Source organism: Crinia signifera, chromosome 2 (assembly GCF_055691185.1).
Source record: "Crinia signifera chromosome 2, ASM5569118v1, whole genome shotgun sequence".
NCBI lineage: Eukaryota > Metazoa > Chordata > Amphibia > Anura > Myobatrachidae > Crinia > Crinia signifera.
Genome location: NC_139218.1, coordinates 347,257,390 through 347,284,561, shown reverse-complemented (window position 1 = coordinate 347,284,561; position 27,172 = coordinate 347,257,390). Strand labels below are relative to the sequence as shown.

The following is a 27,172-nucleotide window of genomic DNA, read 5'->3' as shown; positions in this document are numbered from 1 at the left end:
TGTTTTGAATCCAAAACACATGACAGCCAATAAGTTCACGTCTTGAGATCCGGGTAAATCTGAACGTGCACATCTTTTGGACACCAAACCCCCCAAGGATGCCCATCGGTTTTGAATTCACAGCACAACTGACGCTTAGTATATTGACCCCAAATTGTTAATTACCTACCAGTCTATAATCTCCCCATGCTAACTACTAGTTCACTACTTTTGTTACCCACATTTTAAAGACTGCAGGAATTATATCCTGTCTTGCCAATAAATAATAAGACACTGCAACAATAACAGTATTGCAACAATAATGGTCAGGTCAGCAATGGTATGAGTAATAGACTGAGCGAGACTCATAAACAGTCTTGAAAAGATACAGTATGTTGAAACAATGCACGGGCAGGGCATATACTATACCATTGGTATGTTCTATACGGTTTATGGAAATTCTGTGGTATTCAAAACAATCAAACAATATATAGAATTGTTTGCAAAGGAGTTTGAATTTTTTTTTAAAGATTGTAGTGGCCGCACCTAGCAGATCAGGGCCTGATTCTCACACCTGTGCGCCGCCCAGCATCCCCTAGCAAGCATGCGAGAGGATGTGTACAAGAACATACCTCCTCGCATGCGGCCGAAGGAGAGACAAGTCATTCGATAATTGCCGACCATCAAATGATTCCCCCCCCATTGCCCCATTGGAAATAACGGACTGTTATTTCCTCCACAGATCGAGAAAAGCAACCACCTGCCTGCGTTCCCAGGGCAATGCCCAGTGCTTTTATGGGGACATCCCCTCCCTCCCCTACCTGTGCGAACACCCCAGTGAGTGTGATACAGGGAGTCTGCACATATACGCACAATCAGAGTTGGGGCCGGATTCAGCCTCTGCCTGTGGTGAATTCTTGTGATTGGCAAAGAACCAAGTAACATTGTATTTGTTCCGATTTTGTAACCTTTTTTCCCACTTGTTACCCTTCTATGACTGTCTGATATTCTCACTAAGCACTATGTACAGGAGAGTGATGGAATCAGACACAGTCGACATGGACACAGATTGAAGTGTACCCATCCCACACTATTTTATTCTCCCACCACGCCCTAGTGCAGGGCTGGGCAACACCGGCCCTCCAGATGTTGATGAACTACACATCCCAGCATGCCTTGCATCAGTTTCAGCATGGCCACATAGCAAAACTAATGCAAAGCATCCTGGGATGTGTAGTTCACTAACATCTGGAGGGCCGGTGTTGCCCAGCCCTGCCCTAGTGGATGGTAGGGCATGAAATACCACCCGCCGGCACATGTCAGCTCAAAAAACTGTGAAAAACACCATGTCGACCTTTTGACTGTCGACCTAGCCCATGTCGACCTAATGCTTGTGTCGACCTAATGACCTGTCCACCTTGACCCATGTCGACCTTGCTGCCTATCGACCCAATGCTTGTCAACCTAGTTGGTGTAGACCTAATGACCATATCCCATATGAGCGGAGTGACCCGGGGTGTGCCCTATGTAGAGTGATGGAATTAGGGACAAGCGGAGTGACAGTAAAGTGATGGCATTGGAGATGAGACAGGTTATTTGGTGTGTGCATTATAGGTATCGGCGGTGGAGTGGCAGCCCGGAGAAGGGGCATTCTTTTGCAGTTCATTACTGCTGAGCTGCCCCTGTCAGCCGGTATCAGTGAAGCAGGAGCAGGCTGCGGCAGCTGAAGAAGGAGATCAGATCACCATAACTCCACCTCCCATTCCCGCAATCTTTATGCTCCCTGCAGCCAACTGCTGATTCTTCTGAAATCTGTATAATCCTCGCGTCAGCACCTGAGATCCTTGTGTCTCCTCCCTTCAAATGATCCGTGGAGAATGTGATACAGCGCTGAAATAAAGTCCAGGTCATTTCTCATTTGATTTCCTCTATATCACTGCTGGTTTCTGGGGCACTGTGTATATAAGAATGCAGCACACCTCACTGAAACTGCAGAATTTGGGATGGAAAGTTTAAAATGACGATAAATCGCCACCTTTAGTGTACCCCTAAAACCAATGAAATTCAATTGAAAACGTAAAATGAATTTTAGTAAAATGTAATACACAAAACCTACATCATGAGAAACCTATGATGCATGGGAAAATGAATGAAGGGGGCCGCTGTGATTGGTTGAGTGTTCCCTTTTACTCTAATGAGAGTGACTGCTCATTTGCATTGGGCTCCCATTCTGTTTGTTTTGTACAGACCGAAGACCACCTATTCCATAGGATTTAATAATATTAATAATAAATGGTTAAACAAGGTTTCAATAAACATGTTTCATACTGTCTCTTTTTTTAAATATTTGCTTAGCAGTTGTACTACAGGTGTCAGCTGGCCCTGTTTGTAAGGTCATGCTGGCACTTGTGGTTCTCCAATGCAGTATATTTTTATGCCGCACTTGTATCAGTGAGCCCATGCACATCAATGAGCCTTAGGCATCCATGACTTTCTCTGTTTCACCGGTTGTCCAACCGATGCTAACCACTGCATACCGGGAACATCCCAAACACCTGCTGCATTGGAGGTGCTCTGACACTGGGGGTTATTCAGGTTCACTCGCAAAGGCAAACTCACTCTCTAATGGACAAAACCATGTGCACTGCACCCATGAGGGGCTGATGTAACATGTGCAGAGAGAGAATTAGATTTGCGTGTTTTATTGTTTCTGTGCAGGGTAAATACTGTCTGCTTTATTTTTTACACTGCAATATAGATATCACGTTGAAGTAAAACCCCACCCAAATCTAACTCTCTGCACATGTTACATCAGCCCCACCTGCAGTGCACATGGTTTTGTCCATGAGAGATTGAATTTGCCTTTGCGAGTAAACCAGAATAACCCCCCACAGTCGTCTAGCTGTCATACTGTCATAGTGTGATTGCAAACATCAACACCTCAAAACACAAGTATCCCATCCCCCAAGAAATATATATATATATATATATATATAGCGTTGCGGGGGGGAGTGCTGCACTCACGGCGTCTTATACAAATAAAATTCAGCAGTCTGATGTACATATATATAAATAAATAAATACCTGAGCCTCTTTGCTTTTCATTCACATCATATTTCTGGAGAGTCTGGAAAATGTAACATTTTTGTAATTAATAGTAAATCAGTTGCTGCTTTTATTGTAGCACATAAATGTCAGTTATTGCTGACTAGCATTATTCATCATGTACTCTTATTATAAGGTTTGGGTATACTGCAGTAAAGCTCAGTTACTTTTCACATGCAAAATGTCTATATATTATACAGTGTGTTTAATATATGTAATGTATAGGTGCAAAAAAATAAGCAAAATAATCACACTCTGGGAACACGCAGGGATTTTTGGAAATTATATGCATGATAATGATATCATGAACAATATTATTGTATACTGTCCTCTAGTGTGTACCCACAATATCATTAACACTGCGCGTGCTACCAGGGCTTTTGCTAGTCTAGCGTCAGGGATTGTTTTTTTTTGCTAAAAATGTATTTTAGGGGTTATTCAGACCTGATCGCAAAGTTGATTTTTTTCTTAAATGGGCAAAACCATGCTGCACTGCAGGTGCAGGTGTAAAAGGTGACAGTATCGTGACTATCGGTATACTATCGGGATGCCAATGTCGGTCTTCTGACCACCAGATCCCAATATCACCATGTTGTCAGTATATCATGGTCTGTTGGTCTAATGTTTATAAACCTTTAATGACCATATTTATGAAAACACTCCCAGCCTTTAAATCCTCTTAAAATGGTACTTTCTGCATAGTTATAGCAATGGTAAATAGCACTGCTTTTAACCAGTTCTGTAAAGCATTAAGTATCAGCGATCTTTCCTGCATTAACTACTAAACTGATCATCAGATCCCTCATTATAGATTTTTGGGGGGCGGTAAAATGGGGACCATTTAAAGTTTTTGAAAAGCTTACATTTTCTAAATATGCTGTCTTAGTACTAATAATGAGTAATATCTCAATCCATTAGATGATTACTAACTACAACAGACGACAGGACCGATTGACAACTAATGAATTGCGTGCACTAACAGAAGCAATGGCCATTTACTTTGGTTCATTGATTTACTGTACCAGAAATTGTGTACATTTTATTGTTTTCATGTATTCAATGCTGTGTTTACTGGCTGATTATTTCATGGTATTCAGTCCATTTGAAATAAAAAGTGTTTTCATTTTCAGCGCAGTAATTCCTGTTTTTTCCCAAATATACGCTGTTAGCTGTTCTGACCATTAGTTCAAATCCAGCCAGAAAAGGATCTGTTCCCCTCCCAGGAGGCTGAACTCTCCTCCCCTCCTTCCGGTCACTATTTCTTGATGGCAGTGCATGTGTAATGAATAAGCCTAAGGACTAGCTAGCACTGCACTGCAGACCAGTGAGGCACACCATCTGTCACCCACATGGAAAAACACAGACACTGGCCCCCACAGAAAAAAAAACCAAGCACCAACAGGCTTATCTGCTAGCAGAACACATGAGAGACATTATGGCAATGCCAACTGTTTTCAATGTGGAGTGCCCCGGTGTGTGAAGTTAAAAAAGCATCTCTGGTACCAGCGGCACACTTGAGAACTGCTTATGGCATACTAAACACTGCTGTCGACTGTATACAGCTGCTTACCCGTGATGCTGTAATGGCATGATGTTACTGATAAAATGGTCTGTTTCTTCATAAACAGGGCCCTAAGACAAAGGGTGGGAAGTATAATAGGAACCTTACCGCTTCAGAAGAAGGACCAGGTCTTGGAGAACCCTTAGATGTGGCTTGATCTGCACATATAGAAATATTTTTATTCCTATGAGATTAGACGGGCAGTAAGGGATAGAGACAGTCACATACAATAGTACTTATGTGGAGTAATAGCCTGCAAGCTGCAGGCTTTGCGAAAAATTTCGGTGAGTCTGTCTTTTTAAAGTGGCAATTATTTAAATGGCAAACCCAGGTTGTCTTTGCCGTTTAAATTATTGCTGCTTTAAAAACACAGGTAGACTTGCCAGAAATCACGCACAGCACAATACACAAGTCCCTATGGATTCCTTTGTATATATTTTTCACCGTTGAAAGGTTTATATACTGTATAAGCTGTATATATTTTTTTAATTAACTTTTTTTTTTCCATCCATTAGTAGGAAGCCCACGTCTTGCCGATCAGATCCACTGTACAGGTCACGAATGTGCATACCCCTTGAGACTGGTGTGGTAAGTGGTGATTTCACTGGCTCCAGGCAAAGATCATCAAAGCAGCTGAATATTCCTATTTTAATGACCGATTGCGGCAATAAGTGATTTTATAAAAATCATATCAAATATGGATTCATTTTAGTAAATAAAGCTAAACCATTACATTACAAATAAATGTATGAATATATGACATTCATGCTAAAAATCTCTATGGGGCCAATTCAGCCCTGATCGCTGGGCTGCGAATTTGCAGCACTGGCGATTATCGGAGGACGGCGCATGCACACGGTCCACAGTGCGCATGGGTGAGCTCTCTGTGCCGATATAGCCAGCTTTGATAAAGTTGTCAGTGGACGACGAAACGTGTCAGGATGCTCTTTTTAAAAGCTCCTGGACTTTTTAGGTTGATATTGTAATCCCCACTAAAACAAGCTCCATTGTGCTCATCCCTGGGCCTTGGTCCAGAAATTTTCCTGCAGTATATTATCAAAATTGGAACACCGCCCCCTGCCTATTGTGGATTACAAATATCGCAACATTGTGGGGATGCCTCTGTAATCTGAGGACTGCATTCACCCTCCAGCGCTGTTTAAATCCTGAAAGGTTTATGGACTCCCTTATTCATCACCACACTCAGATCTATACTGGGGAACTGAGCAATTGATTTTCCATAAAGCTACACAAGAACAAGCAGGACTCCACCAAAATTAAGTATACAGCCTTTAAATGTCCAATTTACAACTAGTTTATTATTGCAAATACAATTGCTGCTATTATTCGTGCATATATATTAATTTGCATATTTTATTTATTTTTTATTGATTTCTTTATAAATATATTTTTTACCAATAAAGATTTACTATTATTGTAATACCTAATATTGATACCTAATACTTTAAGTGCACCACCTTTTTTATATACTTACTTGTACTTGTTTAAGGGAAGTTGACATCCCCCTGTAGGAGCAGCTTGGCACAACACTCCAGTAGGCGCTAGGCGCCTGTTGTATTTTGAGGCTGTTTGGCTAAAAAATACCTGTTTCTTTTTTTTTTTTAACAACAATAACATGCAATGACAGCTGAAACACCCAGAACATGACATGCCGACTTTGGGGACACCCTGAAAAATGGCAGTATGTCATTGTTCTGGGCAATTCAACTGCTAGTATCACTGTGCCTGAACTATGGCACACTAACAGATGGAAGGCCCAGAACAGTGACACTTTCAGGGGTAGATTTATTAAGCTTGGTGAAGTGATAAAGTGTCTGGTCTTTATCACCAGCCAATCAGCTCCTACCTCTCATTTTTTAAACCAAGCCTGTAACTTCACAGTTAGGAGCTGATTGGCCGGGGATAAAGTACCAACCACTTTATCACTTCGCCAAGCTTAATAAATCTGCCCCTCAGTTGAAAGTCTCAGCACAATGATGCAATAACAGTTCGGACACCCTGAAAAATGTCACACTGGCAGTCGGAAGTCACAGAAAAATGGCAGAGATCTCCTAAAACTTGTTAGCTATTGTTTACTATAAAAGGGCAAATGCGTGCAATATGTGTTGTTATTTATTAGCAATAGCTCTATGTCCTTGAGGGAATTTGATTTTCTGCTAGTGTCATCAAACTTACCTTCTTTGCTGTGTGGTAGAGATTTTTTTGCAGACATTATGGGACTTTGAATCTAAAAGAAAGAATATAGCAGTACACTGGTCATAAGTAAAGAATATTTTTCACCTGGGCTAATCACTCCTAGTTCCTCCTCTGCTTGGGTGAATCGTGACAAGTGAAGAGTAGTGGTGGAGCTTGTGTGACAAGGTAGACTCTTATACCATTATACACTGGGAAATGCCTGTCTTGCACAAAGCACAAGGAATTCAGATACGCATTTCAGATTGTGACATTAACACAGTGATTGCAGAGAAGCCTTCCACCACTTTAGAACCATCTGCAAATCTGAGAATGAGTAGTAGTAAAAATAATGTTATAAATTTAGAAATTGATGATGCTACTTTGAAAATGATATAGGATGAGGGGGCAATTCTAATGATTTCTAATGAGGGGCAATTCTAATTATTCTGATTCTAATGAGGATGTTGACGATGAACGTGATGAACAAGAACTTTATAAAATTCCGGAGGTTTGGGTCAAAGTAAGTCAGACACCAGTGACAGAAATTATTGACAGGGATAATGAATTGTCATGCCTGGATAAAATACCAAAAAGGTCAAGTTTTCCATGTGGATTTTTTTTTCCCCACCAAATCCTGACAATATTTGTCAATGTATCTTTTCACTTTGTATAACCAAAGTTCTTCACAATGAGTTCATTCATATTATGTGAATCTGTAAAATTGGAGGTAAACCTACCCCTGCCTTGCGAATGATGGCACCCTTACATATGCACATCCGATGATGTCAGCTGCCCGCCACCGCCATGCCCTCATTACCATGAGAACGCCCATAAAATGCTGGGCGTTCCCATATGCTAAAGGCCCAGTCCGATTTTTCACCAGATACGCATGCACATGCGCAGAAATGCGCATGCGCAATAACAAAACATCGGTCCCCATGCGAACGAGCGCCAGTTGCGAACGGACCTAAATAAGGTCCTATGGTTGTTGTTGGGAATTAATCTTTATCACCAGTAGGGGTAGCCCATACAACAATGTATTGTGAGAAAAATCTCCAGAATGGAAGATTGCCACAATGTATAGTAAGTGTACAGGCTCCTTGTGGCTGCTTGGCTTGGGTACATGTAATTTTGTTCAGTGTATTTTTAGTGTAATGCTTGTTAACACAAATCTTGTACATATTGTGCATTGATATTTGGTTTTACACATACAATTAGACACAGAAATAAATATTTTACGTTTGCAATCTGTGTCCATGACTTATGGTATGTGCTAACCATACATGCTGTAAAAAACTATTTCAAATGGCCACATACCTGCTTTGCAATGTTGCTGAAGTTGAACTGTTTAGCAAGAGCACCTGAAAATTTTGAAAAGCACAGAAACAGATCTAGTCAGACACACAGGAACAGATCTAGTAGACACACAGGAACAGATCTAATAGACACACAGAAAAATAAAGTGCAAGAAAATACTTGACATTAAAAGTCCACAGAAGTCACTCCATTGGCATCAGCAAAGCAACAACGGAAGCATTGCAAAGTATTCCAGAGATTGGCCCTAGCCAGTTACATCATCTGAATATGGCATTAACACAGAGGTTCCCTTAGGGGACCTTAAGAACTGTGTCTGGGAACCTCTGCATTAGCCTATAGGAGACAGAAATGCCAACATCCAATCAGGGCTGAGCCCTGATTGATTGAGGGGAGTCCCAGTAAAGGACGTCACGCCAGTTATATGGCTCCTCTAGTTTGGTGGGTATGGGCCTGGGTTTTTTTTTTTACACCAGGACCCTCTATCAGACAAGCGGACCGAGCCAGCGAGGGAACCAGGCATGGTGGGTATGTATGATTGAGTGTGTGTTTTAGAAAGAAACCAAGATTTAGGGGAGAATTCATGGATTGCAGAAAATTTACTGGTTAAATGGGCTTTTGGGGAATTTTTTGCCAGATGTTTTCTTCTGTAATATGTACCCACTATTGGGCCTAATTCAGCTTCAATTGTAGTTTTGTGAAGACTCACAAAATGACAACTGCAAGATGTAGCATTCCGAGGACTGCCCCGAAAACGCTGCATTGCCTCTGCATTTTTTGCAATGTGACCGCAGTTGAAAGAATCGCACAGTGTGAGCTCCGGGTGTTTGCGCATGCGCAGATATAATAAAATCGCCAAATAGTGATTTTTGATAATCCGTATGTGATGCTGAATTTGGTCCATTGTGTAAAAAGAGAGAGATCTGGGAACTTTCCCAGGATCTATTTGTATATGAAATCACATAAGCCAGAAAACAGAACTTATGGGCCGAATTAGACCTGTCTGAATTCGACCCATGTCCGATGATGGGGGTGTGCGCATGAGCGACTATGCGCATGTGCAAACCCCGGGAGCGAGTTTTTCATTTGCCGGGGCGTTCGCAAAATGAGTGACAACCAGGGGACCATTGCTGGGGTCCGTCCAGCGTTTCATAGGTGTGCCAATGAAAATGAAGGGCACTTCCACACACATCGCCTCGCATCATAGCACGGGTATCCGACGGAGCGGTGGGTGTGCGTTCAGCGGGGAGGCTAGCGAGCAGGTCTGAACGCACACCCACCGCTCCGTAGAATACCCGTGCTATGATGCGAGGGGATGTGTGTGGATGTGTCCTTCATTTTCATTGGCACACCTATGAACCGCTTGACGGACCCGAGCAATGGTCCCCTGGCTGTCACCTATTTTGCGAACGCCCCGTTTGTGTTCTAGAAAAACTGTTACATCAGCATTGCATGTTTTCCAGGATTCCTTAAATGAAATAATGAAAACCACCTGTGGGACTTTTACAATATCAGTAAGTAATGCATACACATGTGATCCAGCAAGGAAATATGGAAAATGTGCACTATTGGTAGGTCCCAGGGACTGAATCTGAGAAGCCGTTCTCTACATACTAGAACATTCAGAGTAGTCTGAGGTGTGACCTGCTTGAAAACATTTCAAAATATGGACACACCTGTTACAAGTTTTGCTGAAATCTCTGATATCTTTTCTGGACTGAGAAAATGTGATGGTTGTGCTTCTTTATCTGTTTCTGGTGCACTGACATCAGGACATATTACAGCTTGAGGTAGATCTTCCAAAGATTCATCATGTATGAGACTCATGGCTGGATGTTCCACATGTACATCTTGTGCAAGAGAGGCTGGGCACGTTCCGGATATGCCAACATGAACATCTTGTGTAAGAGACACTGAACTTGTTCCTGATATGCTGGCATGTACATCTTGTGCAAGAGGAGAGCCCAATGGGCATCTTCCTGATGTGCCACCATATATGTCTTGTGCAAGGGGAGAGCGGGATGGGCATGTTCCCGATATGCCACCATATAAATCTTGTGCAAGAGGAGAGACTGATGGACATGTTTCCAATGTGCCACCTACATCCAGTGCAATAGGAGAACCTGATGGGCACGTTCCTAATGTGCCGCCATATACATCTTGTGCAAGAGGATAGTCGGATGTTTCTGATATGACTTGTCCATTCGGGTTTTTAGTAGATTGTTCATTTAAAACAGCCAGTTGGCGTATTAGCTGTTCAGCAAAAGATGTGCATTCATTACGAAAACTCCCTGACTTTTCATCTCTGCTAATATATTCATTGTAGCCCGTAGGATCTTCATGTAATGGCTTATTAAAGAAATGGTCAGGCATTGTCGCTGATGTACGTTCACCATTAAAAGGTTCTAGAGGCTGTGCCACATACGTGTATTCACCATATGAAGAATTGATAGGTTGTGTGGCTAGTCCACCTTCACCAATGACAGCATCTATAGGTTGTGCTGTTGAACTATTACCATTACAATAAGCTATAGACTGTACAGCTGGTCCATCTAAATTCTGATCGGCACTTGTGGATCCATCAAGTGAACCCTTATGGGATCTGCCATTTGTATTAGAGCGGTTTGGGAACCGGGTGATTAATCGTCTTCTCAGACATGACATAATTTTTGGTTTGTCTGGTTCTTTTCTTATAAAAGGAAAGGGAGTAGTTGAAGAGCCCGCAGGTTGCTCTGCTGATGGTTGTTTTATAACAGGAGAAGTTCTTGAAGGACTCGAAATGACTCTGTCGATGGGAACATTATTGTCAGGCTGCTGTTCTGGATCCACTTCAAGAAGAAATATATGCAAAGGAGCAAGAGATGGTTCTTTGTCTGTGGCTACTGTGCTCGCAGTATCTTCTTCAGCCTGGTCTCCTCTCTGAAAGCAAATGAATTCCAGTAAGAATATTTCTGCATGCCTTAAACCCAAATTTATGGAGTTTAGGAATCTAGATACAGTATGAGCAATACTAAACCTCAATAATTACCTTGGGGGGATGCTAAATGGACCCATACTATATGCTATTTGGGCCAATTTCACAGAGAGACTACTTCCACCCTCCGAGTCGGACCCCTCCCGGCAATGGGGAACAGGGTTGCATCTGAAACATCACAATGTATCGCATGTGATCCTGACGCTGGGGGAAGGTCTTGGGCAGTTAAAGTGGGATTGGATGGTTGTCCATACACTGCTGCAACTTCTTGCAGTAGTGTATGGCCACCTTAATCACTTGTGCGGAACTCACATTAGAAAAGTTTCCAGGCGGTCATTTCTGTGATTTGCATGAGAAATGTAAATAGACAGTCACTCAAATGTAATGTCATTACAAATGTTTACAGGATAAATGCCAAATATAATAGCTGACGAGTTGCAGGTAGCAGCGAGATTGTCAAGATTTACATGGTAGATATGAAGCAGCAATTCCCGCCCCCTGCTGTGTCTTCTCAAAAAAGTTTTTCCTTTTCATTTTTAAATATTGTTTAAATAATTTTAGATAAGTCCTTACTAATTTTAAAGTTTTTACCCTTTGTGCCAACAGCTCTGTGTGCAATGTTCAAAATATCCGCTAAAAATGCCAGCGTTGCTCACATTTGTTATTTGAATTCCAATAAAAAATGTGTAAAAAAGATTATATTTCCTATATAAGGTAAATCACAGGTTATTATGATGAATAAAAATGTTCGCTTGGCACTTTTCACACCAATTTTGACATATTTACTTGGCACTCAAAGGGTTCAAGTTTATTAATTTGATAATATTAGATTACGTGGCATCTAAAAAACATGTTTTTGTTTTGTTTATAAAATTGTCTTGTATATGATTTAAATAGATATCTTTTATCTAATGAAATCATAAAAAATCTACAAATTAGAGATTTGTAGAAAAATATTACCCAGTGAAGTGGTTAAAGGGTATGTTAATGAGACTCATGTCACACACTGTACTGCGATGCACATATTATAACACGCTTGCAGCTCAGAATGATATACAGTGTAATATATAATATAATTGTAATATAATTCTACCATATACCAATATAATTATATGCACCAATCTTGATTATTAAATACCTGTATATATCACAAGATATCATAGTGCGGACATTACGTAATATTTATTGCTAAATGACTGTCTAATCGAATTGCACGTAGATTACACAGACTAGTACAGTGCTGGGACCGAGGGCATCAGACAGCACATGATATTTATCATAAGAGTGATGCATAGTGTATGTTTCGTTACTTGTGTATTATAACGGTGCCCCCGATGTTGGTCGCACAATGTTTTTATCGCATCGCATGCCATACACCCGATGGCATGCGATGCAACGCGATTTTACACCACTATTCAATAAAAAATTGTACAAGCACCCTAATGGGTGCTTACAATGTAAAATGCACCCCCACGCCACCCCCCCACTATAAACGTGAACCCGAAGCGTGGCGAGCGCAGCGAGCCCGCAAGGGGCAGCAGTACGCATCCTATGACCTTTTCATACCCCCACTATCCACGTCGGCGTGGAGTTGATTTTAGATAGTGTGGCGAGCGCAGCGAGCCCAAAGCGTGGCAAGCGCAGCGAGCTCCGCAAGGGGATGCATATACCTGTGAAGTTATGAGCACCCCCTCGCTGCGCTCGCCACACTTTATAAAATCAACTCCACGCCGACGTGGATAGTGGGGGTATGAAAAGGTCGTAGGACGCGTACCGCCGCCGCTCGCCACGCTTCGGGTTCACATTTATAGTGGGGGGTGACGTGGGGGTGCATTTAACATTGTAAGCACCCATTAGGGTGCATTTAACATTGTAAGCACCCATTAGGGTGCTTATACAATTTTTAATCGCATTGTATGGCATTATATGCCATATACAATGCCATACAATTTTAAAATTGTATGCCATTGTACAACATCGTGCGATATCGCATCACATACCATCGTATGCCTTATGGTATGCGATGCGATGGGTGCCGTGATAATACACAAGTACCTATGTTTCTTTTATTTTCTGCATCACTGCACACCTACCTTTCAGGGGACTCTCATTGTGACCAGTCCAGTAGTGACCCCCTGCGCTGGGTGACCAACAGGGGTGAAACCCGGTGCTGGATCACAACAGCAGATCCCCATATTATCCTTCCTTCCCTCCTCAAAGATCGTGTACTCAGGACTCTGCACCCTCACATATTCCGTTCACTGCCCACTGAGGCACACGGGTGGGTAGAAAGCAGGAGCAGAGCCGAGAGAGACTGAGCATCCTTTTGGGGATGCACTCTAATGATCCATCATTTTCTATCCTATCAATCATACTCTGCAAATAATACAGGGGTATATTAAGATAAACACAGGGTAACCAACATTTGAACATTGTGGTACCCCATCTGTGACTACCATCTTTTTTTTGTCCTTTTTTTTAAACAAAATCGTACATACTTTTGTTGGTTTATGTTGTTTATATGTTTGTCACGTATACAATAAATGACAGCTGGGTCAACAAATGACTCACAGGATTAAGTGAATCCTAGATTGAGTTCATTGAGTACTGTGGCTGATACAGCTCCTTCTTATTATTAATATTATTCTATTACATTGTTATGTTACATGAGTATACATACATCATTTGTCTCTACATGTTGTGCCAATTCTTAGATTGAGTGGGTCGAGTCTTAATGTATACCAATAAAATGTATGAATTTAAAAAATTAATTTTGGCAAAAGAAGTGCCCCAGCAAAAAGAGTCATCTTTCTCTCCCCCTTGTTGACATACTGCTATTTATGACTCTAGAGAGCACCACCAACAGAGTCACTATAACTGGCATTTGGGGTACGGATCATTGGATAGACACCAACTAGGTCGACAAGCATTAGGTCAACACCACTAGGTCGACATGGGTTTTCACTTTTTGTTGTCCTGAATGTCAACACAGTCGACATGGACACTGAAATGTAGCACCGCGTCCGCTCGCCATGCTTCAGGCACATTATTTTATTCTCCACACCTCGCTGTAGTGGATGGTAGGGCATGAAATACTGCCTGTCGGCACATGTCGGCTAAAAAATAAATAAAAAACTCATGTCAACCTTTTCACTGTCGACCTAATGCTTGTGTCAACCTTCCAACGATGTCGACCTTAGGAATGTTGACCAATTCATGTGTCAACCTAAGCCATGTCGACCTAATAGGTGTCGACTTAATGATGTATACCTTTTTTCCATTAGCAAGAGTAAAGGAGTCTATGTTACCGCATACAATCAGATGTTCATACCTTCGGGTCAGTGCTCCTCTCTGATACATGCTTCCTGTCCTTTTCTGGAAGTTCATCTATAAAAATGCATGATTAGTGAAAGTACAGTACAAAGGCGTCGATGTAGCAAAGAGAAAAAAAAGTTGGAGAAATGGACAAGTGGAGAAGTATCCCATAGCAACCAATCAGCTCCTACTTAACATTTTAAATAATGTACTTAATACATGTTACCTTGATGAGGACTGGATGCTAAGGCAACTTCCTCACTAGTGCACTTCTCCACTCTTTTCAATACTTAATACATCAACCGCATACTCTACAGGTGCCATCAAGCCCTGTATGCTCTGGCCTGCTAGCACTTGTGGTTCTGACAGGGCAAGCTTGGACCTGTAGTTCTCCAGTGCTGCCAGTTAGGGGGTGGTGCTGACCTGTGCGCTAGGCTGTACACAGGTCTGAATCAGGCCCTTGGTGTGGATTTAAAAGGGACATGTTTACACTAATGACAATCTCAATGCAGATAAGTAGTATGGCTGTCTGGGAATTCCTCACTCTTCATATGGCAGCTCCCACTGTCTCAGGAGACGGACAGGTAAATGTATGCAAGTGCCCCAATATGCCATGTAGATACTTAAGAGATAATTCAGAGACTTTAACATTTAAAGAGGATATTCCAACTTTAGGGTAGTTTCAAAATGTATAACAACTGTTTTCTAAAGTATGCAGTATAAAGTGATATATACAGCATGTACTGCAGTTGATGTCATCTGCAAGCATCAAACAGCCAATGAGAAAGTTTTCTGAAAACTTGAGTCTAAAAACAAAGGTTGGATGCATTTACACAAGAGACGACCCAGGACCTAAGAAAAACCCTGGTACAGAGCAGGGCTGGGGACTCAGGACTTCGACCAGAGTCATTTCTGTTCACATAGAGGAAAAATGGCAAAACCCTGTCTGAAAGGCGCAGTAGGGTTGGGCAATAGCCCAAGTGCTATCAAAATATAACATGTTCTGATATCATAACAAGCAGAACTAAACATGCAATACTGTACTCACTGAGAAGGTAAGTCCCAGATCTTTTTGGACTCAATAAAGATTCGCTTGATTCTGAATTACTACTTGATATGCTGAAAAATAATATTCAGTTATCTTAGTACATAACAGTGTTTCTCACTTTCATTACCTTATTCACGTAAAATGAGAATACCATTATTATTATTATACAGGAAATATATAATTTTTTTCTCAGTGTAAAGATGGAGCGCCTCTCATTCTTGCCGCCAGCCCGCCATCGCAAAGTTTTTGACGATCCTCTTTTCTCCTTGAGCTCCTGTCCGCCAAGTGGCATGTATGCTCACTATGCTATACAAATCGCCACCGCTGGGTGGCTAATGCTCCACCAATCTAGAGGCAGATTGATATACTGTAACGATGGAACCCTGCCATTCGCTGAGCGGAGCGCGTTTACACTACAGGATGAGATGCTTGTGCGTCTCATCCTCATGAACATCGCTGCGAGAAAATGGGCTGTGTAGTGTCACGGTCCCATAGGCAAATAGGCAAATATTAACCTTCACGTTCACGCAGCCGATACTGAATATTTTGAACATTGGGGCATTAAAGTAGTGTAGTAAAACAAAACAATGAGATGCATTAGCGTCCGTGCCCGTGCAGACGCACAGAAAGCTTTATAGGGAGGCAGGATTCTTTGTGTGTTAAATATACAGTAACTGACTCAAACTAATCAAACTCAGGCATACTGTACTTTAATGCAGAGCGGCGCACTTGCAGTATCCACTATACTACACACCTGATAAGAGCGGCCAAAGCTTCCACCCAGATCCATCCTAGCGCCTTTCGACCAAACCAATGAGATGCATTAGCGTCTCATTATAACTTGCCCATAGCAAGCCTTGCCCTCGCCAAGCTGTTCAAATGTATTGTGACGCCTTGCGGGCTGGGCAGCCATGGCGGGCTGGAGGTACAACGTAGGTTGCATGAGCGGCACTACATCTGTATACCAGAAATGAAAGGATTGTTGTTTCTTTCCTAGGGCTGTACTGATGGTGCTAGGCCAAGGACCTTGCAAGGTTGCTGACAATGGTAATTACAAATTTCTTGATTCCCAGCTTCCAATTCCTGCCCCCCCCCCCCCTCTTCCGTCATGCAAGGACCACACCAGGGTGCAGAACTGCCCTGGTACAGCAGCATTCATTTCAGTAACATGACAAAATAACAAGCTCTGCTGTATTATCTATAGCTGTGAGTACAGAAGCCAGAAAGAAGGAAAGCAAAATATTCTGTTGCAGGGTGACAGCTGTGGACTACGAGACAGCTGGTTGTGACTTCTCTCGTCAACCTAGTGTCTACCCTGTACAAAAACTGCACTACATGATGAGTTCATATATCTTCACGATTGCCACTGAATCCTGTGCATAATGCTGGCATCAGTTCTAAGCCCACTGTCAGCATCAATACTGGTCAGCTGGTGATTACAGCAATCAGTGCACTTGTTAATATCCAAGTATATAACACTTACCATCTACGCGGAGATGAATAGAGAGCTTCCTACAAATGTAAAAAAAGAAACACTTTATATTCATACTAAACTCTATACTTGTGACACTTGGGAATTATGAAGCAAGTGGGTGTACTCAGAAATATTAAATCCATAAAACAGGAATTATGAAGCAAGTGGGTGTACTCAGAAATATTAATTCCATAAAACAGGAATTTTTCAAAATTAATTTAGAGGGGAAAAAAAGCAATTACAGACAATCACAGATTGAGTTTTATACATCCATAAGGCTGGGGCCACACACAGGGCCAGCTGTATCAAGCATCAAAAAGTGATAAAGTGGGGAGTGATAACCAGCCAATCCACTCCTGACTGTCATTTGTCAAACACAGACTGTAACATGACATTTAGGAGCTGTTTATCACTCCATTTTATCACTTTTTGAAGCTTGATACATCTGGGTTTTTTTTCTAAATTATTTCATTTTTATTTATTTCAACAAAATTTGATATACAAATTATGTAGTATAAAGACAATTGTACATGTTTGTAAAAATGGCACACAAAGATTAACAATTAAAAAGTGTACACACAGTACAGAGAAATCAGTAAAAGATCAGTTCTTTGCATTGAAACAAAGAGATGGAGCACACAGGGAAGATTATAAATTGAGAAAATTAATCAGTCTTCAAGGATAAAACATAAGACCCAAATAAGTTATAGATAAAAAGACAGATGCACAAATAAATATAGAAGCATGTAAGAGAAAATACAACATATCTACCCTCTCTGTATAAAAGGCCTATAAAAATAATACAGGGGTAAAGGTGAGTATCAGTATAGTGAAAATACATATATATATATATATATATATATCTTAAAGGTAAAACAATAGATTACACCACATTTCAGAGTAGTTAGCAGACAAGTCGCCAGCCAATACCGAAGAATTCCATCTGTCCCATTTCTTAAAATAGTTTGGCAATGCGCCTCTAATTTTTAAGGTCACCTTAAACTATAAAATATTTTATTGACGAGGGCTCTCCAGTGAAAAATATTGGGCGTCTCCTGGGCAAGACGGCCCATAGCGTTCTAGTGGGTCCCATTCAGCAGACTTTCTGAAACTCTTTACTTTATAGAATACATTTTTCTATAAGGACGTCCTGGTCCGTAGGATTTTGCTGGTCTACATTGATATCTTGAAGATATATCCATAAACCTGCTACGTCTGTCTGCACTTGCTCAGACGCTGCCCGGCTTTAGACTTCGAAACTCAAATCCCGGGATTGAAATCCCGGCGTTTTAGAGGCCAAATCTCGGGATCCCCCCGATCCTGGGATTGGCCACCCTAGTCCTGTCCTCAAACAACATATAATCCTGTTTTGCCATCTCCTTATAATTCTAAGACTTATTTAAATTATTTAGGATGACCTCTAAATCCAAATTAAACATCCTGAAATCTTTGACTACTGCACCAGATTCTGCACGGGATAACACCGTGACCTCTTCATCTGACAAAAACCCAAGGGACAGAACTTCATAATCATAATCTAGACTGGTCAGAGACCTAGATCTTTTAACACTTTGAAAAAATTCCTCCTTAGGAACTAAAGACTTCTTGATCCACTCCATTAAATCTGATAATGTATTAGGGGTACAGACAGAATCCTTAACACAAGATACTGTAACAAGTTAACCGGCTGGAAACTGGAAGTGCACCATGGAATGCACAGGCCTCCTGGAACGCGCAGGCGTCCAACGCATTACCTTGTAGCCGCGGCTGCGCCAAATGCCATGCCAATCATCAACAGGGCATGAGGACTGCACTGAGCTCCACACCACCACGGACACCCACATTATTGGTCAACACCACCGGCATAAGTGCACAGAGAGGGGATAGGGTAATGTCGCTGCCGACGTGGCCTCAGCCCCAGGAGCACAACTGGCCTAATATAATAAGCTAACAACAAAAAGAACGAACCACCTGACTAACCTGACTACACACTAGGGAGAAAGGAAACAAGACTGGGAGGAGCGAGGTTATATACCGAGGTGGGCATGAACTTTCCTACCATGAAGTAGGAATAATAAAAATGATAACTTGGTTTCGCCACCTAATCCCAAATAAGTGCTGGCATTGGGGCAAATGGGACTTAATTAGCGAAAGTAAAGCCCAACATGTGAGGCTGCCAATTTAATAGCAGAGGATCCCACGTTTGAGCTGCCTGGAGGACAGGATCGCATGTGATATCGCATGCAATCCTTTTGCATGCGATATATCACATGTGATCCCTGCCAAGCAATCCAACAAATTGCTTTTACAGCAGGTGCAACTCGCAGGTTCCGGTGCAATGTGCATGCTGTCAATTACATGCAATTTGGACTCGTTTCATGCAACTGCCCGTCGCAATCGCAGTAAAAAAGCATAAATTGCAAGTGAATCGCCCTAGTGTATGGGAGCCTTAACTTTAAATATGTGCAACGTCTCCTGGTAAAAAAAATCCAATTTAAAAATGTACTAGGATGTACGGCATTTCATGTAACTTTGTCACCTACAATCCCACTAATTACTGTTCTCTGCTTACTGCCATATTATGGATACAAACAATTATCACATACGTCAGAGGATCAGAACAGCATAGATAGTGGAAAGCAGATAGTGGGAAATGGTCCTGTAAATTACTTATACATAAATAGCAGAACATCACAACCATCAATAATTTATTCACAGGTACATAAAGTAAGTAGATTGTTGATTGTGCATCAATAATAATTTTTGCCATTTACTTACTTTTATTTGTTGAGAAGACGGACTGGATTTCACGGACATTTTTTCTAAAAAATCAGTTGGGAATAAAAAGATTTCATCCATTTTTTATGAATGCACATTGCACAACATGAAACAGTTCTAATCATTATACACCTGATCATTTTCGTATGTAGATCCATTTAATTGCATGATGTTTTCCAATATTCCTTAAAACTGCTGGAAATTGTTGGGGCATGGACATAGTTAAAGTGTAATGCTATGGGGTTTATTCAGAGCTGAGTGCTGTTGTTTGAATTTGCAAGCCAATTGATTATTGAATGACTGTGCATGCATATGGATTGTACCGCGCGTGCGCGAGGCCAAACCGTCAAAAATCAACAATTACTTTTTTCGTATTTGTCTGGCAACTTGACTGACAGGAAGTAACCACCATTTTCTGTGAGTGTCTGGAAAAAACGCAGGCATGCCCAGGTGTTTTCAGGAAGGGGGTGCTGGATGACCGCAGGATTCCGACAGTTATTACACCAATGCCAGAATCTCAACTGTTAAAACCCCGTCAGTCGGGATCCTATTTCACAGGGGCTATTCTCCCTCGTGGAGGTCCACGACCCCCATAGTGGGAGAATAGCATAGGTGGCGACCACAGCAAGCCACCTAGTCTGCAAGGGGCTTTGTTGCGCTTGCCCCACTATCTGAGTCTCAGCAGTCGGGATTCAGACATCGGACTAATGAATTTGGACTCATCGGAATCCTGAGTGGTGGCGCGCTGTACCCCACCCAGCTCCGGCCTCAATCCCCCTGTCTCTTTCACAGAGTTGTGGAAGAGACAGAGTTACGCACACTGGCAGAGACTGGGAAAATCGATGGTGAGTTAGTTGCGTATGGACTTGCTGATGACATGCAATTGGTGATATTTTCGCTAGCCATTCGCAGACTTGAATGGGGTGGGTTTTCACTCTGAGTTGCAACTATCTGCAGGCAGGCCTTTGCAAAGCAGCGATCAGATCTGAATCAGGCCCTAAGATGCCGGCATTTGCTTCGGGTAATTCTCTGCTCTGAAAATCTCACTCCATTCAACTACACAGAGGGCCAGCTGTAATAGCCTCAGAGTAAGGCAGCTATGCGGGATGCCAGCCTAACTTTTTTCTTAAAGGTGCAATCATTTACAATAACTACATTTGTCTGTCAGGCAAGGGGGATATATTAATGATACATTGTGAGGGAAGGGGAGGAATTTATTCATAACAATGAATAACAAAGAAATTCTCTCCCCCATAAACTCAGCCTGATCTGTTAATGGAAATTTGGAATAAAAACCAACCGCCATGTCCTCATTGGTTGCTGCCATCACCAAGTCATGGCTGGTCCTAAGGCTTTGGTGGACAGTACCATGATACCGCTGCATCATGGCAACATGGTTTTTTTCCAGATACAATGTTAGTAGTTTTTGTTTTTTTGCCTTACTTCCCAATCAAAATAAGTCCCATAGAGACAAAACTACTCAAAAATCATAAACCCACCAGCCACACAAAAATGCATATCAGTGAATCCTACACAACATTAGGGTTCTACTACTGTGGTCAGTACATAGGATGCAAAATATAGGTCAGACTAACAGCTACAAACTCCTCATTTCATTACACTTTCATTGTCAGTTACTGGAAAGACAAACTAAAACAACCGTATCAGTGTGCCAGTGAGTGAGTCTGTATCTGGGGTACAGCATACAAGCCTACCGTTTATCATAGTGGCCTGATACCGCTGCAACCACCCCGTTATCACTTTCCTTTTGTATCAATCTGTGACGTTACTGGCACTCAATCTAGAATAGATGTCTCCTCAAGAAGATACAGTAGAAAATTAGGTACTTGTGTAATATCTGGGCGCACGATTTTGTGATTGTATGCCTTACCTTAAGGCATACAATCAGATGCGATGCAACGCGATTTTCGGAAAAAATCGCATGCGATGCGATTCGATTTTGCATAGGATTCAATGTTAACAAGGTCCTGTTCCACTATCCAAGTGGGCATAGAGTTGATTTTATATAGCGTGGCGAGCGCAGCAAACGGACGTGTAATACATTTTAAGTAATCCGCGGCCCCTCGCGGGGCTCGCCACGCTTCGGGCTCGGTGGCTTGCTGCGCTCGCCACGCTATATAAGATGAACTCTATGCCCACTTGGATAGTGGGGACATGAACAGGACCATGTTAACATTGAATCCTATGGAAAATCGCATCGCATGCGATATTGCATGCGATATCGATGCGATTTTCCGACCCGATCTTAAAATCGGGCGCCCAGTTATTACACAAGTACCGAAAATTATATTATATTGCATTTTACTTATTGTGTGGTCTGTCCATACTACATCTATCTGTACATGTGTAGTCCTGTACTAATTGTCACTGACTGCATCATTTTGTTGTTTTATTGTTAAAAAATGGTATTTATCCAAAATAATGTAATACAATAATGTGCTAAACACAATTAAAATAAAAAGTTTGAATCCAAACTAATTTATTTTTTAAATCCACAATGAGTTACTAAATGAAATGCTTACGGCTCTGTGAGATATTGCAGCCATCAAACACAGGTAGATCTGAATCATCAGAATCAGAATAACTTCTCAGCACAGTCTGTCTGCAGAAAGGAGATCATGGTTTGGTATTAGCACTTCTACATTTTCACTGGTTAGTATGGTGGCCTGTGATATAATCATCTATATACTGTATATGTCTAATGTCCGTGTGACTCCTAAACCATCTGTTGGCAGAAAGTGAAACTACAAGCTTCAAGTGGGCTTACTAGTAATACCCTGTTCTCACTGCCGCAAAACCCCGGGTTTTTGCCAGGGCAAGCAGTAATTTCCCGTGTCCTGTCTCAGTGTAAAAGGGTCTTTGTGAAATTCCCAGGTGTTATGCCGGGTTTTTTGCAGGGTTTTTCCTGGATAATACACAGGTGTATGGCAGTGTGAACAGGCTAGACCCGGGTTTTTCTCACAAAATGCAAAAGGGGATTTTTGTAAGAACTTACCGTTCGAATCCCTTTCTCTGATATGGTCCTGGTGACACAGCTCAACACTGGGATGTAGGAGGGTCCGAAGGAGCCAGGCACCTATCCTAAAGCTTTAGAGGGTAGGCTCCTCCCCTACTGCATCCCTGGACTCTTCAGTTCAATCTTTCAAAGCCACTGGAATACATTAACTCAGTACAAACGCCTGCACATATTATATGCACATTTTATAACAGAAACTGTTAACTTTTAACCATTTTAACATGAACATCATGAACTTCTGGCATACTTACTGAGCGTAAGGGAGGGATCGCTGTGTCACCAGGACCATATCAGAGAAAGGGATTCGAACGGTAAGTTCTTACAAAAATCCCTTTTTCTCTTTCAATGGTCCTGGTGACACAGCTCAACACTGGGACGTTCCAGAGCCGGTCCTTTGGGAGGGTACGCTCAGGTCTGCCGCTCTTAGCACTGCTCGCCCGAATGATGCGTCCTCCGACGCGAACTCATGGAATCTATAGAATTTGGCAAAGGTGTGAACAGATGACCAAGTGGCAGCTCTGCAAACCTGCTCAGCTGTGGCCCCATGTCGAACCGCCCAAGAGGTGGCAACTGACCTGGTGGTATGTGCATTAATTCTGGCCGGTACAGGCCTACCCACTTTGGTGTATGCAAAGGCTATCACAGATCGCAACCACCTAGCAATAGTCTGCTTAGATGCAGGCCAACCAATTTTGTGTATGTCATACAATACCAATAATGTGTCAGTCATTCTGACACTCTTTACTCTGTCCACATAGATGCGTAAAGCACGCACAACATCCAAAGTCTTCAACTTGTCCCTTTTCTTAGAACCCTCTGGGGGTTGAAACACAGGTAGAACTATCTCCTGATTTAAATGAAAGGCAGAAACTACCTTTGGTAAAAACTGAGGTACTGTTCTCAAAACAGCCCTGTCATCATGAAAAATTAAGAAGGAAGATTTGCATGACAAAGCTCCCAACTCTGACACTCTTTTAGCAGATGCTACTGCCAACAAAAACACTAGCTTCCACGTGAGAAACTTAAAGTCCGCCGACCTTAAAGGTTCAAATGGTGCCTTCTGAAGGCAATCCAAAACCAGTGACAGATCCCAAGGCGCTACTGGTTGCTTGTATGGGGGTTTCAACCTGGATACCCCTTGTAAAAAGGTTTGAATTTCCGGCAAAATGGCTATCCTTTTTTGAAAGTAGATGGACAAGGCCGAAATCTGCACCTTCAATGACTGAAGGCTTAGGCCCGATGAAAAACCATCTTGTAAGAATTCCAACATTCTTGCTAACTTGAAGTGAGATGTGTGAGCCTTTCGCCTCTCACACCATCTAATGTAAGTCTTCCAGACTCTATAATAATTTGCCGATGATACAGCTTTCCTGGCTTTTATCATAGTCTGCACTACTGCCTCAGAAAACCCTTTCCTTTTCAAAATGGCGGCTTCAATAGCCAGGCCGTCAAAATCAATCGATCGGAATCCAGGTGATTGAATGGGCCTTGTCTTAGCAGATCTGGTCTCAGAGGTAGACGCCATGAGTCCACAGACAACCTCTGAAGTCTCGAGTACCAGGACCTCCTTGGCCAATCTGGGGCCACAAGGATCACCGGAACCTTCTGGTCCTGTATTCTCTTCAAAAGTCTTGCTAACATTGGTACTGGAGGGAATGCATAAAGAAGATCTCCCTGCCATTGAGTAGTCATGGCATCCACTGCCTCCGCTAGTGGATACCTTGTTCTGGAATAGAACCTGGGCACTTGATGATTGAACCTGGATGCCATCAGGTCCACATCCGGAGTTCCCCACTTCAAAGTGATCTGTTGAAACACCTGAGGGTGTAGGCTCCATTCCCCTTCCTTGAGCTCCTCCCTGCTCAGGAAGTCGGCTTCTATATTCTCTACTCCTGGAATGAATATAGCCGATACAGCTGGAACATTTTGTTCCGCCCATAGGAAGATTCTGGACACCTCCCATATAGCCAATTTGCTGCGTGTACCTCCCTGGTGATTTAGATACGCCACAGCTGTGGCATTGTCTGTCTGAATCCTCAAAGGGAGGTTCCGTAACCTGTCTCCCGCCAAGGAAATCACTTTCCAGACGGCTCTCAGCTCCAAGATGTTTATTGGTAATACTGATTCTTCTGTCGTCCACAGGCCCTGCAGCCTGAGATCCAGGACTACTGCCCCCCAGCCCCTTAGGCTGGCGTCGGTAGTTACTACCAACCAGTCCCAGGTCTGTAATGACCGGCCCCACTGAAGGGAATTCACATCTGTCCACCATTTCAAGGAATCTCGAGTGTCCGAAGACAACACTATCATCTCCGACTTCATGGTCAGAGTGTTACCTGACCATGCTGACAAAATGTTCCATTGGAACACCCGAGAATGGAACCTGGCATAATGAAGCGTCTCGAATGACGCCACCATTTTCCCCAGGAGCTTGAGACACCTCCACACTGAGATGCTCCGCGCCCTGAGAATCTCCTGGACTAAGGTGACCAAGTCCCTGGCCTTTACCTCCGGGAGAAATACCCGGTGGAAATGGGTATCTAGTATGACCCCCAAGAATTGGAGCCTCTGTGATGGTATCAACTGAGATTTTTGCAAATTTAAAATCCAGCCGTGAGCTTGTAAAAAAACTGATGGCCTCTGCCAAGTGACTCTGAAGCATGGCTGCTGACATTATTTTGGTGAAAACCCTTGGTGCGGTTGCCAGCCCAAAGGGTAACGCCCGGAATTGTAAATGCAGGTCTCCTATAGCAAACCTCAACAGGGTCTGATGTTCCGGGTGTATAGGAACGTGCAGATATGCGTCCTGGACATCCATGGACGCCAAAAATTCTCCCTGGTCCAAACTCAGGAGTACTGACCGTAAGGACTCCATTTTGAAATGGTCTACCCATAGATGAACATTTAGGGATTTCAAATTTAGTATTGGTCTGAAAGACCCGTCTGGTTTGGGCACCAGGAACAGCGTGGAGTAAAAGCCTTTCTTCCACTCTGCCCTGGGAACCGGAGTAACCACCCCTTTTTCCAAAAGGGAATGAGCTGCTCTCATAAGAGCTGTGCGAAGGAGTGCCTGTTTTGGCAAGGATGTGGGGATGAACCTCTTCGGAGGCGGACCTCTGAAAGGGATTTTGTAACCCTGGGTTATAATATCTAACACCCAGGCATCCTGGCCTAGAGAAGCCCATGCGTCCCTGAAGTGTGTGAGACGCCCCCCCACCTTTATCCCTGTCGGGCACATCCCCTGACAGTCATGCGGAGGGTTTGTCCTCTCCTTTGGAGGCAGGCTTCTTGTGAAAGGAGCCAAACTTGGGCTTTTGTGTCTTGCCCCTAGAGGACTGAAACTTTCCCCTGAAAGACTGTCCTTGAAAGGACGCACCACCTCTAGGGGAGGGCCAAAAGGACGGCCTAAAAGCAGAGAATCTGGACGTCTGCTTTGCTGAGGGAGCCGGCAGAAATGTACTCTTGCCGCCCGTGGCTTGTTTTATAATCTCCTCTAATTCAGTACCAAAAAGTAACTTTCCCTTGAAAGCTAACATCTCTAGGGCCTTCTTGGACTCATTGTCCGCTTCCCAGGCCTTAAGCCAGAGCACTCTCCTGGCATTAATGGAGACTGTGGACACTCTGGTAGCCATTTTAAGAGCTTCCTCCTCTGCTTCCACTGCATACTCTGCAGCAGCTTTAATTTTTTCTGCTAGAAGCAAAGCACCAGGGTCAGCCTGCAGCATGGTGCATAATTCACCAGCCCATTCTATCATGGCCTTAGAGACCCAGGCTGAAGCAATAAGGGGCCGTAGAGTAAATCCCACCCCTTCAAAAATAGCCTTGAGGTTTCCCTCCAGCTTTTTATCCACAGAATCTTTAAAAGCTGCACCGCCCTGTACTGGCAATACCGTAGCTTTGGATAAACGTGCCACTGAAGCATCCACAACAGGCACCTTTTCCCAGAGCTCCGCATGAGACTCTGGCATGGGGTACAGACTAAGGAATCTCTTAGGCATCTGTAGCCTCTTATCCGGGGTTTTCCAAGCCCCTTCCAACAATTCCTGCAACCCCTCATCTGAAGGAAAAGTAACAGCCTCCTTCCGCTGTCGCTTAAAAACACCTTTAACAGGAGTCTTATCCTCCACAGACAGTTTTAAAGCCTGTTTCACAGCTACAATAAGATCCTCTATACCAGCAGAAGAGGTCTCTTCAAAATCCTCACCCTGATCCCAGGGGGTGTCAGTATACGCTCCCTCCTCCTCATCTACCACAGGAGGCATAGCATAAGACCTTTTAGGGGTCCCTGTAACATCAACATCTATTTTGTCCAGTATTTCACTGAACCTGTTGATCCCCTTAGCAGTATCCTGCATCACCTGAATAAGAGCAGGATCTGCCTGGGTAAGAGGCAA

The 27,172-nt window shown here is 42.8% G+C and overlaps 1 protein-coding gene across 3 annotated transcripts in view; it reads right to left on the bottom strand.

Annotated features, from left to right (window-relative positions):
* The window catches only part of LOC146057878 (uncharacterized), a 77,096-nt gene that overhangs the window by 1,391 nt on the left and 48,533 nt on the right, over positions 1-27,172 (bottom strand). For 2 of the 3 annotated variants that reach the window (XM_083169674.1, XM_083169675.1), the window contains exons 11-20: positions 22,288-22,367; positions 19,745-19,788; positions 16,976-17,004; positions 15,493-15,563; positions 14,461-14,516; positions 9,832-11,074; positions 8,159-8,202; positions 6,842-6,893; positions 4,754-4,803; positions 3,064-3,106 (exon numbers count right to left, since the gene is read on the bottom strand). In XM_083169674.1, coding sequence (XP_083025800.1) covers positions 3,064-3,106; positions 4,754-4,803; positions 6,842-6,893; positions 8,159-8,202; positions 9,832-11,074; positions 14,461-14,516; positions 15,493-15,563; positions 16,976-17,004; positions 19,745-19,788; positions 22,288-22,367 — 1,712 coding nt within the window. Of the gene's footprint in view, positions 1-1,259; positions 1,934-3,063; positions 3,107-4,753; positions 4,804-6,841; positions 6,894-8,158; positions 8,203-9,831; positions 11,075-14,460; positions 14,517-15,492; positions 15,564-16,975; positions 17,005-19,744; positions 19,789-22,287; positions 22,368-27,172 lie in introns of those variants that run through there. The other variant, XM_083169676.1, reaches the window with a different exon arrangement.